We start from the raw sequence: 15,579 nt of genomic DNA on the forward strand, positions 1-15,579 counted from the left end.
GAAACAACAGGAGCTCTGTGGGAGCAGTGTTACAAGGAGTCAGGGGCTGGCAGCTGCAGAGCTCGCCCTGACTGAGAAGATTTCTTACCGGACCCGGAGTCCGAGGCTGTGGGGACTAACTCCTACCCAGCAGCAGAATCCGTCAGGCAGGGGATTTCAGGTCCTCTGGCCAAGAAACCCGAAGGCACGGTCACACGCATGGGACCAGCACCGCCGTCGTGGAGCGGAAGCTACTAGAAGGCCCCGAGTCACCGGCCATACGGGTGAGCACCACACGGTAAACTCAGGGACGTGGGCTACTTATACCCGCCTCTAGCAAGGTAGCCAGAAGAGTACAGTCAGTTTGGGAGGCCTACAACTCCGCCTGGCCAGGGGAGATCCCATCTGCTCAAGGACTGACCAGGCCCCAATCGCTAGCCAGTACTCCGGGAGGGTCTATCTTTGTCACCAGTAAAGACCCTGAACTGCACCACCAAGACTCCGAGTTGTCTTTGTTGCGCTCGTGTACCACCATCACCCCCATCATCTATCCATGCTGCCCTGAGGCCATACCCCTCCCGTTGGGGGTTATAACATCATCGCTGCACCCATACCACCGGCCTCAGCGGACTGTTCTGCAGCGGCGGCTGCAAAGCCGCACTCAACGGGTGGCGTAGTCGACATCCAAGTTAACATCTACTGCCATAGACTGCCACTTAGTTTGACACCCTGGGCACGGACCGGGTCACCGCCACAAGGACTACTACCCCTATCCAGATCCGGCTCCGGGTATCCCCTGAATATGGCCCAGGGGGCGCGTCAACTTTTGGCGTAGTCGGCAGGATCTCGTGCCCGCAACCACTGGGTACTGCGTGCCTGAAAAAGACTGTTCAAACTTACCAGTGGTGAAGATTCCCGCCATCGGTGAAGATTCCCGCCATCCGGCACCATCTTCAGCCTTCTTCCCGCCATCCGCGAAGATTCCCGCCATCCGGCGCCATTTTCAGCCTTCTTCCCGCCTTCCGTGGAGTTTTCCCGCCGTTGGACGCCATCTTGAAGACGCCGCGTGGGAAGAAGAGGGGCGTGGACTCCGAAAGCGCGCGAGAACTGAAGCCCCGCCTCACGTCCGGACGTTGCGTAAGGTCCTGGAAGGAGCCCAGCAGACGCCGACGTCACAGGAGCGCGACGGAAGGTCCTCAACCCTGACGATCCACTGCGGAGCCGTGGCCTACGGAAGAGGATCATCGCAAGGTAGGCCACGGTCCACTAGGGGGGAGAAAGATGCCGGATACGGAGGAGAGCTTCACCGCTTCAACCCCCGCCAGCGCCACCGCTGTTGCGGTCATGCCTTTCACCATGCCCTATATCCCGGGGGCAGCCTGGCTACCCCAGTACTCAGGGGAGTCACATACCCTGCATGACTTTAGAGAAAAGCTGGATAGCCTCTTCCAGGTGTACCCCCTCACAGAGGAGCAAAAAGTAAGCATCCTGGTGGCCCAATTAACCGGGGCAGCCCAAAGGGAGGTAAAGTCCTGGCCACCTGGGAGGAGGACTGTCGCAGAGATACTAACCCAGCTAACCGAGGAGGAGCTGCAGTACTACCAATACGAGGAAAGCCAAGAGGACCCGGACGGGTCTGAGGACTACCCTCAGGAGGGAGCACAAAGAGGACATAGCTACTGAAGGGAAGTAGCGTGAATAAAGAGCTGTAAATAGTTACCCGTAAGGGTACAAGGACTGCTGCTAATTAAAATATGGTCCCCGTTGGGATTAGTGAATTGTTCCCCATGTGCCCCTATCTTAAACCAGGCTGAGGACTCTGAGCAGCCATTCCTTATCCCCACTGGCCGAGGACTGAGAGCGGCCATATCCTGTAAATAATTATGTGTTTCTAGTAATTTATGGGAGTCTTTGGTGGATTTACCGGGAATCCTTTGTACATAGTTGGAGCGTAACCCAGGAATGGACTAAAGACTGTTAAGGACTCGGGGCAGGACAGACCCCTACCTGGTTACGTCTCCCTGTTTTGGTGAAATGGACACCTTGCTTTTCTTCAAAACTGCACCCGGTTGCGGACACGCCGTGACCATCTTTATATGTTTTTCTTATTGTATTATTATTGTTTATACCTTGTTATGTTTTTCTAAAAATATGTTTAGTCCCGGAGTACTAAATTTCACTAGGGGGGAATGTGGCACCCCAGGGGTCTGGTTTCCACAGTAACGGCAATGTTATGTCTGAGAGCAGGTGGGAGGTCTCTTGGTCAGGAATCCTATGCATGCCACACCTCCTGCCCAGTCCTGGGAGGGGAAGAACTTCCCCTATATAAACCTGGGGCTGAGGCAGGGTTAGAGAGTTCAGAGGGAGAGTTCAGCCAGGAGGGCTGACAGGGAGCTGTGGCTCCGGCTGGGCCCAGCTCCTGGGCCATGCCAGAAGTAGAGACAGAGAAGAGAAGCAGCTATGGGAAGAAACAACAGGAGCTCTGTGGGAGCAGTGTTACAAGGAGTCAGGGGCTGGCAGCTGCAGAGCTCGCCCTGACTGAGAAGATTTCTTACCGGACCCGGAGTCCGAGGCTGTGGGGACTAACTCCTACACAGCAGCAGAATCCGTCAGGCAGGGGATTTCAGGTCCTCTGGCCAAGAAACCCGAAGGCACGGTCACACGCATGGGACCAGCACCGCCGTCGTGGAGCGGAAGCTACTAGAAGGCCCCGAGTCACCGGCCATACGGGTGAGCACCACACGGTACACTCAGGGACGTGGGCTACTTATACCCGCCTCTAGCAAGGTAGCCAGAAGAGTACAGTCAGTTTGGGAGGCCTACAACTCCGCCTGGCCAGGGGAGATCCCATCTGCTCAAGGACTGACCAGGCCCCAATCGCTAGCCAGTACTCCGGGAGGGTCTATCTTTGTCACCAGTAAAGACCCTGAACTGCACCACCAAGACTCCGAGTTGTCTTTGTTGCGCTCGTGTACCACCATCACCCCCATCATCTATCCCTGCTGCCCTGAGGCCATACCCCTCCCGTTGGGGGTTATAACATCATCGCTGCACCCATACCACCGGCCTCAGCGGACTGTTCTGCAGCGGCGGCTGCAAAGCCGCACTCAACGGGTGGCGTAGTCGACATCCAAGTTAACATCTACTGCCATAGACTGCCACTTAGTTTGACACCCTGGGCACGGACCGGGTCACCGCCACAAGGACTACTGCCCCTATCCAGATCCGGCTCCGGGTATCCCCTGAATATGGCCCAGGGGGCGCGTCACAACCACCACAATTTTATTATGGGAGACCCTGGTAGGGTGGTACATATTTATACCCTTTGTATATATATGTATAAATTGTCTAGTACAGGTGACTTTAGGGTTTTTTCAGGAGCTGCAGATGTTGAGCGGGGTCCATGTCGACTATTTAGGGTGCCATCCTCCACACTCAGGTAAGCTGAAAGTTATTAGGGCCGACTAGGGTCTGTTAGCTGTCCTTGTTGTCCCTGATATACCCTTATTGTCTAGTATTTGCTATTTTTTATGTTTAAGAGTGTGTCGTATGTTTTTATAGTTTTAAAAGTATCAATAAAAGTTAGTTTTTAGGGGTTTTTCTTCTTTAGTACTTCTTTTTGGACCCCATATTGAGTATCGGCACTTTTTGTTTTTTCTCTGATGCAGGCACCGTAGAGAGAGCTGACACTAGTCTGGCACCATCCCCGGACGGCTTTTTCCTGCACCACTAAAGGTGATTGACAGGTCTCTCCCCTGTGTGAACTTAGCAAGCAAGAGATCTGTCAATCACCTTGAGTAGAAGTAGAAGAAACTGTTCTGGGCAGATGCCGTAATAGTCTCAACTATCCCTGTAGTTCCCAGACGGATTTTTAGACTATATTTTCTCTGAAATGACACAGTATTTCAAGGAAAAATATACCTAGTTGCAATCATGCAGACAAGCGCTGATTCATGATGCCCCTGGTTTGGGCAACGTGAATCAATAGACGGGTTTCCTTTATGGATGGGACACATTTATCAACCAGCAGACATGTTGATACATTTGTTGTAATTACTGGCAATATTGTCTCCAGAAAAATAATGGAAAATTTACTTATGGTAAATGTGTATTTTCATGTTATTAAATTGTTTTAGTTAGTTAGACAGCATGATAATAAGTAAGTTTGAAATTGACTTGCTCATTCTCCTGCAATGAGAGTGTTTATCTCACATAGTATATAGCTTGCTTCCTAGGACATTGTCTACATGTGCCTGGATTGTGTGTAGTATTTACATTCCAAGCTAAGGAGATAACTATTGAGACACCAGTCAGTTCTCTCCAGCTCACTGATTTCTATACAGCAGTTTGTTGCTCACCTCCATCCTTTTCCCTATCAGCTTCTGACTGAGATCCTTTTTTCAGTTCTACATAATTACAATCCCCATGCACCCATCATTGGCAGTTTCCAGAGCAGTTCTAATCAAAGCTGTCACGGGTTTACCGAGAAAGAGAGGGGCCAGAAGACCGCAGTGACTGATTTCACATACTCCTGCACTGATTAGAAGAACTTCACCATCATATTAAACAGGGCAGGTTTCTGCTAGCAGTGCAGGGGTTAATCTGTTCAGTTGAAAGCTTCTGAAGCTTTCCTGCTTAGATGGTCTCAGCTTTTCAGTGCTGGACACTCCCATGTGCTATATATACTTGCTTCTGGCAATCAGAGTTTGCCAGTGTTAGTTCATACTGCCTGGTTCTGGAGTTGGATGTGTTGGTTGCTAGAGGTGGCATTTGGAGAGTTGTTCAGAAGACTGTTGCTTGGTGTTTGTGACGCGCCCCCTGGGCCAGTGTTGTTTGGGGGATACCCGGATCCGGATCAGATGGGGGTTGTAGTCTCCGAGTGGCGGTGACCCGGTCCGTGCCCAGGGTGTCAAGCTCAGTGTGTGGCAGTCCTACAGATGTTGCTGGATGTTCTTTAGTGTCGACTACGCCACCCGTTGATTTGCGGTTAATACGGCCGCCGCTGCAGCAGGGTCCGCTGAGGCTGGTGGTGTGTGTGCAGCTTCTGGTGGTATAACCCCCAACGGGAGGGGTATAGCCTCAGGGGGTCAGTTGTAGAGGGAGGTGGTTGTGGTGGTGCAGTGAGGATGGTATTAAGACTCAGTCGGGCTGTGCAGTTCAGGGTGTTTACTTACTGCTGTTGTTCTGGTCACTCCGGCCTTGAGTGACCGCCCGAGCCGTGCTGCGTCCACCAGGTCCTGGACTCGGCCAACCCCCAGGTAATTCTGGAGCGTGATCCTGAGCTCCCTTTCTGACGTTCCTTTTCTCTGGCCTTCCCCACCAGGGATCCACCTATGTCCGGCTCCCTCGGGTCTCTTGGTGGGTACACCTCCTCTGGGTTCCCTGACCCTATACTTGGTCTGCCTTCCTGGTGGATTTAGTGGGGGGTCGTGGCAGATCCTGCCCACAACCTCCGGTCTCTGGCTGAGGATTAGTGCCCTCCACCAGCTTGGGATCCGGTACCCTTGTGCCAACCCTTCACCCTGTTGCTTGAATTTGGGCTCTTGGGGTTCCCTCTTCTTCCCCTCTGGGTCCTTCTGACTCCTCTCTCTCTTCTTTCAGGACTGCTTGACCCTCTACAACAGACTGACTAGTAGCTGTCTGCCTGTCTGACCCTGATCTAAGATGGTTCCCACCTTATATACTCCCTCTATGTGTGAGCTCAGGTGTCCAGCACCCAATGAGCTCCTAGCTTTACCCAGACTGCTCCCCCTATCTGCCCCTACACTACTGGGATGTTCCACCCCCCCTCCCACTCCAGCCAGGGACAGACACTATCGTACCTGCACATATATTGGTGGGAGTACCGTCGATCTGTCCCCCGGAAATGGGATGTATGTAGTGTATGCAGCCTACTGAGCTCAGTTCCACACTCCATCCTTACCCGGGAGTGGAATACCACACCTCTGGCTTGAGGTGTAATACCCCTGTAGCAGCCGAATCCTCAGGGTGCTACATTCCCCCCTGGTAAACCACAGCACGTCCTCGGGCTGTAAGAGAATAAACATCACAAACATACAATTTTTTTTTTCATAAAACATAAACATATAAAACTTAATAAACATTCTTGTTCCTCCGGCCACGGTGCAACTTGTGACCGGGTAAAGTGCGACAGTCTCTTGTAGTAAAAACAACAGTTTCCTATAAAACCGGTAGGGGGCGCCTTAGAAAGCGCAACTATATACAAGGGGAAATATGGCCGCTCTCAGTCCTCGGCCAGGTATTAGGAAAGGAATGACCGCTCTCAGTCCTCGGTCAGTGGGAATAGGGACACACGGGTTTCAGTTCAATTTGCTGGTCCCAACGGGGACTATATTTTAACTAGCAGCAGTAACAGTTCTTATACCCTGACGGGTAACTATGTACAGTCTCTTTACCGTACTTTAATGACGGTGTACTCCTGCTCCTCCTTCAGACCCGTCCGGATCCTCTTGCTCCTCTTCACACCGTAGCTCCTCCTCCGTCAGCCGGTGTACATGGAGGGCGTAGGGTCCTTTGGCACACTTGTGCCGGGTGAACGTGACCTCGTCCCCTACATATAGGTCACGACCTCTGTGTCCCTCCGGCAGATGGGACTCCACGTCTCTTCTGGTCACAAAGACGTCGCCGGGGGTGTGGTGATCCCTGATGAAGCCCCACCCGTGCTGCAATTGAAACTTAATCACAGTCCCGGTGGTACGGGGACCATGAGCTGCACGGGGGTCTCTCCTGGTCCTGCTCTTCTGCCCTGCGCTCTGTTCCTGCAGCCGCTGCTCACGGACCCGCCTCTCTCTCCGTTCTCGCTCGAAGTCTGCCAACTGCTGGCGGCAGCACTCCACTCGCTCTGCTGCGGCTGCCCGCGTTTCTTGAGTGAACCCCATGAGATTTCCTCCGGTGGGGTCCCACTCGAATTGTGCTTCTTCTAGCGGGAGCGGGGTTCTCCTGGCGGGCTTCGGAGCCGGAATCAGGGGCTCGCACAGGGGCCTTGCTCTTTGGAGTTCCAGTTGGTAGTACTCCTGGGGCGATACAAAGGGCTGCCCATCCGGGCACGTGTGCTGGGCAAATAGATCTTCACCCAGGTGCGGCACTCGAGATGTTGAGGGCGCGTTGATGGTAGCGGCGCCCGGCTTGACCAGGCCTTGCGACCAGGCTTGGGGCACCCTAAAGGTAACGGGCACCGTAAGGACGGCGGCGCCCGGGGGTACTCGGCCCTGCGACCAGGCCGGTGGCTCCGCGGAGGTAGGGGGCGCTGTTGGAATTGCGGCGCCCGGAGGTACTAGACCTTGCGACCAGGCCGATGGTATTTCCTGCTTCGCCGCGCTCAGGGTCGAGGCGTATGACGTCACAGGGGTCGCGGCCGCGGCTTTTGCTTGAGGCCTAGTCCGGCACGGTGACGATGCAGCGACGGGCACGGCAGGGGGAATTTCGGGCTCTGCGACGGGGAGCTGGGGCAGGCACGCGGTTTCTCGGCTCGGGGTTGTGACGTCCCCTTTACCTGCCTCCGTCCGTTCAGCTCCCTTCTCGGCGCCGTCTCCGGCCTTCACTCCTCCTGCACCATCCTCAGAGGCGGTCTGTCTCCTCGTCTCGGGTGGCGTGCTCCGCTGACGGGTTCCGGTCTGCTGGGCCATCTCACGGCTCCACTCCGTCAGCGTGTCTTGCTGCACCTGGGCCATACTCCGTGCGAGGCCCTCCAGCGCGGTCTGTGCACACTCCCGGTCTCGGGGGAGCTGTGCCAGGATCTCCACTAAGCCTAGTGGGGTTGTTGCTTGCAGCAGGCTCCTGACCACAGGGTCAGTGCTGCCTGCCTCTCCTTCCATCTCCGGGTACGCTTTCTCCGGAGTCCTCTTCAGACCTCTTGTCTCCGGGTGCGCTCTCTCCAGACTCCTCCAGGCTGCACCCATCTTCTCTCTTTTGTTCTGTCTCCGCCCACATTGAAGGTGGTCCCGGGGCAACTTTGTGATTGTCAGTTCCAGGGGCAGTTCTCTCACGCTGATGGACACTTCCAGCATCACAGTCTCTGTTGGTGGGCGCGGTTTCTGCTTTTGGCGCCATTCTTCAACCTGGCCCACGATGGGAGGTGGCCTCTTGCCACCCTCTGGCACGCCCATAATGGCGTCCGCTCTTCCAAGGCGGGAAATCTTTGGAAATGGCGGGAATCGTCTCCCAGTGGCGGGAAACTCCATGGATGGCGGGAAAAAGCTGCAAATGGCGGACAACCGGCGGGAAACGACCTGTGATGGGGTCCGTTGGCGGGGACCCTTCGGAACCGGCGGGAGACTTCTTTTTGAGGTAACGGTGAACTTTTCTTCAGGCACGCAGTACCCGGTTGTTGCGGGCACGTAATCCTGCCGACTACGCCAAAGTTGACGCGCCCCCTGGGCCAGTGTTGTTTGGGGGATACCCGGATCCGGATCAGATGGGGGTTGTAGTCTCCGAGTGGCGGTGACCCGGTCCGTGCCCAGGGTGTCAAGCTCAGTGTGTGGCAGTCCTACAGATGTTGCTGGATGTTCTTTAGTGTCGACTACGCCACCCGTTGATTTGCGGTTAATACGGCCACCGCTGCAGCAGGGTCCGCTGAGGCTGGTGGTGTGTGTGCAGCTTCTGGTGGTATAACCCCCAACGGGAGGGGTATAGCCTCAGGGGGTCAGTTGTAGAGGGAGGTGGTTGTGGTGGTGCAGTGAGGATGGTATTAAGACTCAGAGTCGGGCTGTGCAGTTCAGGGTGTTTACTTACTGCTGTTGTTCTGGTCACTCCGGCCTTGAGTGACCGCCCGAGCCGTGCTGCGTCCACCAGGTCCTGGACTCGGCCAACCCCCAGGTAATTCTGGAGCGTGATCCTGAGCTCCCTTTCTGACGTTCCTTTTCTCTGGCCTTCCCCACCAGGGATCCACCTATGTCCGGCTCCCTCGGGTCTCTTGGTGGGTACACCTCCGCTGGGTTCCCTGACCCTATACTTGGTCTGCCTTCCTGGTGGATTTAGTGGGGGGTCGTGGCAGATCCTGCCCACAACCTCCGGTCTCTGGCTGAAGATTAGTGCCCTCCACCAGCTTGGGATCCGGTACCCTTGTGCCAACCCTTCACCCTGTTGCTTGTATTTGGGCTCTTGGGGTTCCCTCTTCTTCCCCTCTGGGTCCTTCTGACTCCTCTCTCTCTTCTTTCAGGACTGCTTGACCCTCTACAACAGACTGACCAGTAGCTGTCTGCCTGTCTGACCCTGATCTAAGATGGTTCCCACCTTATATACTCCCTCTATGTGTGAGCTCAGGTGTCCAGCACCCAATGAGCTCCTAGCTTTACCCAGACTGCTCCCCCTATCTGCCCCTACACTACTGGGATGTTCCACCCCCCCTCCCACTCCAGCCAGGGACAGACACTATCGTACCTGCACATATATTGGTGGGAGTACCGTCGATCTGTCCCCCGGAAATGGGATGTATGTAGTGTATGCAGCCTACTGAGCTCAGTTCCACACTCCATCCTTACCCGGGAGTGGAATACCACACCTCTGGCTTGAGGTGTAATACCCCTGTAGCAGCCGAATCCTCAGGGTGCTACATTTGTCTATGCGCACATCCTCATCCTCCCCTATTTGGTTTCTCCTTCCTTAACTCCCTGGTGTTCCACTCTGTTGTTTGTGAGAGCATTTTTGTATGATTGGTATTTTCATAACCCTGTCTGTTTTCCCTTGTTAGTCTGGTTTGTGTATTCTTATACACTTCTACTCCCCATTTCCTTGGGTGGGGGAGAGGACAGATAAGGGTTTAAATAGGAGCACAGCAAGGCACGTGGCCCCGGAATCTTCACAATAAGAAGTAATCCGGGTTGCAGAGACCCCTGCTTGAGGGATAGGGAAGGAGCCCCTAGCCCTGGGATATCCTGCTACAGTGCAGTGAAAATAGCTTTCACTTTGCTGAGCTGTATGCTTGTTCATTGTGTGATCTTGTGTTTGTGTTAGCTCAATATATGCAAATAAAGGGATAACAGTGTAGACTCCAGAACAATGACATTACCAGAAGGAAACTGACCAGAACTGTCACTCAAAGTGACAAAGTTGCCCTCCATCCCACAGCAACCATGGCGTAAGGAAACTCCACAGTTGTGAGCTGGTCAGAAGACTTGAAAATACCCCTTTAAGATTAGTGTCTATACGCCAGTCACCATCAAAAAAGTTCTAGAGTAAGATGCACCAAATTTATGCCTCGCAATATATTTGGTGCATCTTGGCCACCCCGTATCCTAGAACCTCAATCTAAACCAGCTATAATTTACTCCAATCAATCCAATACTGCTAAGATTTGCACTTTCTCAGAAAAATGTTGAGTGAGGGCAAACAATTTCCAATTGTAATGGTTTGAGAAAAAATATTTTTCTTATTAGAACCAGAAAATGGAAGCATGGGATCCTCTTAAATGTCCCTCTTTGTGTTTGCTTGGATTAGTGCATATTCCATACCTACATTGTGGAAAAGCCCACAATTTAGCAGTCCCGCCTGTACCATGGTACTTTGTATTGCAGACCTTTTTTTAAGCTTCATACTAAGTGCAATGGAAGGCTCGCATATAAAATATGGTTATAATAAATCATTTGAAACATGCTTAAGGTATTAAATGCACTATACAACAATGGTATATCATACATTACTGAAGGATTAAATGGGAAATCACTGCATTCCAGAACTGTTCATTTATGGATTACCATTTACTGGTAATGAATGGATTTACTGGCACCATTACTGCTACGTATTGTTGATGCTTTTTATTCTTGTGGTAATTGTGGCTTGTTTTATCCATATATTTACTGCATTGTAAATTTACACATGCACATAAGTGGTTAATACTCAGATGTATGAATGGGAGATGAACATTACTGGTCTTTAACATGTCATTTTAAATCTAGGTCACAACACATTGCATGTTGAAGGCAGAGAGGATAAAATGATTGCAGGGCAAAATGAAGAGATATAAAAAAACATGGAAGGGTAAATAACTTACCTTTGGCACAAAAACTAGACAGAGCGTGATGGTACTGCAGAATATGATCACTAAAGCCACAATACAGAACTGGACATTAGGTTGGTCTTTGGTGAGAAAGGAGACCGCTGCTCCTATGATACACATGATGCCCACATTGTACACACTCATTCCAATATACTTGCTGTCATTCAGTGCTGGAATGCTTACATTCCGAGTTTCCCAGGCCAAAAAACAACCAAACAACTAAAGGGAAAAAAGAGACAAATGCAATTATTTTTTTAATGTTTCTATTTTTCTTTTCCTTGAAAATATCACTTTTGACTAAAGTTCAGTAGCTTTTGTGTTGCTCCTTGTGCAATACTTTGATTATAATATATTATATTAATATGGCTTCAATTTGATTAACGTCAATGTATTTTCCTATATCACTTGTTAACAGCAAAGTGCATCCAAATGATGATGTAAAACAGGAATGCACATGTGGCCTACCATGCCGCTTTGTGTGATCCACGACCTTCTATATAAGGCAGTTTCTATGTCAGGGGGAAAGACGAGTAGCACAATGCTCAGGACCAGCGATGAGTTAGCATTAGTCGTGAGCGAATATGTTCTGTTAATCCTTTTGGCGAGCATGCTCGGGTGCTTGCCGAGTATCTTCAGCGTGCTCGGGTGTTATGTTTGAGTTGCAACGTGTGCATGATTTGCTACTGTTTGACAGCTTTAATACATGTGAGGAATGCCTAAGAAACAGGCATTCCTCACAGGTATTAAAGCTGTTAAACAGTTGCAAATCATGCACATGGTGCGACTCAAACATAATACCCGAGCGCGCTGAATATACTCGGGAAACACCCGAGCATGCTCGTAAATCTCGAGTAACGAGCAGGCTAGCCCATCACTAGTAAGTATTAATAGAGCACTGTGTGACTACGTCTGGGTCCCCTATACATCAAGAGACTAAGGTTAGAATGGTGGGAATTGTGAAGTGTAGCCACCTATTACACTAACCATAATCTTCAATGGAGTGTGTGCAGGGTCTCCTTCTCTATAGAGTATAGATTAGGGGAGAAAAAGATTTCTTTCCTCATTTTCTAGTTCAGTGTTATGAGGTAATATTGTGGCAAATATGTATGCTTTTTTAATAAAACTGTATATCAAAGTGTTCAAATGCTATATGAAGAGTATTTTACATTAAACAGAACCTGTCATTAGCTTCACGCTGCACAAACCATGGGCAGCACGTGAATCAGAGCCTGGCTATGCAATTGCCACCAGGTACGTTTTTCTGTGAAACTGTGGCATTTCAGAGAAAACATATTTTGAAAAGCCAGCAAAGACTAGAGGAAGAGATCTGTTCAGTCCGCTGCAGCCCCTGTCCGGCTTCTCCTGACCCTGCTTCAGTTATTGACAGGTCTGTCCCTACTTACAGAAGCCAACTGGGGGCCACACTGAATTAGTCAGGTCGCTCCCTATAGTCCCCGCTGGCTTTTTTAACCTACTGTTCCACTGAAACGCCGCAGTGTTTTGAAAAAACACGTAACTGGCTACAAGCACACTGACTGGCTCTGATTCATGCTGCCTGCAGTTTGGGCACTATGAATCTAATGTCAGGTTCCCTTCAAAGCAAAACTCCATAATTTGGACCTAAATATAGCAGGAAACAGCTAAAATGCAGCATTACGCTCCCCAGTAAGAGCAGTGGCATATGCATGCCTCAGCCAGTCACTGCAAGGCAGGAAGTGATGTCAGAGAATAGGATTTTGTGAGAACTTCTCCTGTTCACCACAGTAACCAGAAGCCATTTTGTTATTTCATGTATTGTATTGTTAAGGACTAGCGTTGAGAGAGTATGTTCTGTCCGAGTATGCTCGGGCCGAGCTCCGAGTATTTGCAGCTGCTCGGTGATATGGTTGAATCGCTCCCGTGTGCATGATTTGCAACTGTTTGGCAGCTTTATTACATGTGAGGAATGTGTAAGAAATAGACATTCCTCACATGTAATAAAACTGTCAAACCAGGGGCGGAACTACCGCCCGTGCAGCCGGTTCATTGAACGGGGGCCCCGAGGGAGAGGGGGCCCCTCCAGCCTCCAGCAGGGCCGCCATCAGGGCATGACTGCACTGACTCCAGTATGGGGCCCGGCCGGTAGGAGCCCCCTCGGAGCCCCCCTCTTGTGCGTCTCTCTCCTCATGGGGCCCCCGGCCCCATGCAAAGCGCCGAGTCCAGGACATCTCATAATTCCTCTGACTTCCGGTCATGTGACGGCGCCGTCACATGACCGGAAGGCAGGAGAACCTGGTGTCAGCGATTTGGACGAGCGCCAGGATTCTGCAGGGATCGCATGGGGGTAAGTATAACAAGTTTTATTTTTTTTTAAATACAATTAACTAGGAGTGGGGGGAATGGGAGATGCACATGGGGGGAGGGGAGAGATGAGAGATGCACATGGGGGAGGGGAGAGATGAGAGATCCACATGGGGGGGAGAGGAGAGATGAGAGATGCACATGGGGGGAGGGGAGAGATGAGAGATGCACATGGGGGAGGGGAGAGATGAGAGATCCACATGGGGGGGAGAGGAGAGATGAGAGATGCACATGGGGGGAGGGGAGAGATGAGAGATGCACATGGGGGGGAGGGGAGAGATGAGAGATGCACATGGGGGGGAGGGGAGAGATGAGAGATGCACATGGGGGGGAGGGGAGAGATGAGAGATGCACATGGGGGGAGGGGAGAGATGAGAGATGCACATGGGGGGAGGGGAGAGATGAGAGATGCACATGGGGGGGAGGGGAGAGATGAGAGATGCACATGGGGGGAGGGGAGAGATGAGAGATGCACATGGGGGGAGGGGAGAGATGAGAGATGCACATGGGGGAGGGGAGAGATGAGAGATTCACATGGGGGGGAGGGGAGAGATGAGAGATGCACATGGGGGGAGAGGAGAGATGAGAGATGCACATGGGGGGAGAGGAGAGATGAGAGATGCACATGGGGGGGAGAGATGAGAGATGCACATGGGGGGGAGGGGAGAGATGAGAGATGCACATGGGGGGAGGGGAGAGATGAGAGATGCACATGGGGGGGAGGGGAGAGATGAGAGATGCACATGGGGGGGAGGGGAGAGATGAGAGATGCACATGGGGGGGAGGGGAGAGATGAGAGATGCACATGGGGGGGAGGGGAGAGATGAGAGATGCACATGGGGGGGAGGGGAGAGATGAGAGATGCACATGGGGGGAGGGGAGAGATGAGAGATGCACATGGGGGGGAGGGGAGAGATGAGAGATGCACATGGGGGGGAGGGGAGAGATGCACATGGGGGGAGGGGAGGGGAGAGATGCACATGGGGGGGAGGGGAGATATGAGAGATGCACATGGGGGGGAGGGGAGATATGAGAGATGCACATGGGGGGGAGGGGAGATATGAGAGATGCACATGGGGGGAGGGGAGATATGAGAGATGCACATGGGGGGAGGGGAGATATGAGAGATGCACATGGGGGGGAGGGGGGGATGAGAGATGCACGGGGGGGATGAGAGATGCACGGGGGGGATGAGAGATGCACGGGGGGGATGAGAGATGCACGGGGGGATGAGAGATGCACGGGGGGGATGAGAGATGCACGGGGGGATGAGAGATGCACGGGGGGGATGAGAGATGCACGGGGGGGGGATGAGAGATGCACGGGGGGGATGAGAGATGCACGGGGGGGATGAGAGATGCACGGGGGGGATGAGAGATGCACGGGGGGGATGAGAGATGCACGGGGGGGATGAGAGATGCACGGGGGGGATGAGAGATGCACGGGGGGGATGAGAGATGCACGGGGGGGGGATGAGAGATGCACGGGGGGGGATGAGAGATGCACGGGGGGGGATGAGAGATGCACGGGGGGGGATGAGAGATGCACGGGGGGGATGAGAGATGCACGGGGGGTGGATGAGAGATGCACGGGGGGGATGAGAGATGCACGGGGGGATGAGAGATGCACGGGGGGATGAGAGATGCACGGGGGGGGATGAGAGATGCACGGGGGGGGATGAGAGATGCACGGGGGGGGATGAGAGATGCACGGGGGGGATGAGAGATGCACGGGGGGGATGAGAGATGCATGGGGGGGATGAGAGATGCACGGGGGGTGGATGAGAGATGCACGGGGGGGATGAGAGATGCACGGGGGGGATGAGAGATGCACGGGGGGTGGATGAGAGATGCACGGGGGGGATGAGAGATGCACGGGGGGATGAGAGATGCACGGGGGGGATGAGAGATGCACGGGGGGTGGATGAGAGATGCACAGGGGGGATGAGAGATGCACGGGGGGGATGAGAGATGCACGGGGGGTGGATGAGAGATGCACAGGGGGGATGAGAGATGCACGGGGGAGATGAGAGATGCACGGGGGGGATGAGAGATGCACGGGGGGGATGAGAGATGCACGGGGGGGATGAGAGATGCACGGGGGGTGGATGAGAAATGCACGGGGGGTGGATGAGAGATGCACGGGGGGGATGAGAGATGCACGGGGGGGATGAGAGATGCACGGGGGGGATGAGAGATGCACGGGGGGTGGATGAGAGATGCACGGGGGGTGGATGAGAGATGCAC

The 15,579-nt window shown here is 52.9% G+C and overlaps 1 protein-coding gene across 1 annotated transcript in view; it reads right to left on the reverse strand.

Annotated features, from left to right (window-relative positions):
* GABBR2 (gamma-aminobutyric acid type B receptor subunit 2) overlaps positions 1 to 15,579 on the reverse strand; it is a 1,360,263-nt gene that overhangs the window by 121,113 nt on the left and 1,223,571 nt on the right. The window contains exon 15 of the mRNA XM_073678612.1: positions 10,988 to 11,212. Within this exon, the coding sequence (XP_073534713.1) occupies positions 10,988 to 11,212 (225 nt within the window). The remainder of the gene's footprint in view (positions 1 to 10,987; positions 11,213 to 15,579) is intronic.

Source organism: Phyllobates terribilis, unplaced genomic scaffold (genome assembly GCF_046119375.1).
Source record: "Phyllobates terribilis strain yellow unplaced genomic scaffold, ASM4611937v1 Scaffold_4__5_contigs__length_816908805, whole genome shotgun sequence".
Lineage (NCBI taxonomy): Eukaryota > Metazoa > Chordata > Amphibia > Anura > Dendrobatidae > Phyllobates > Phyllobates terribilis.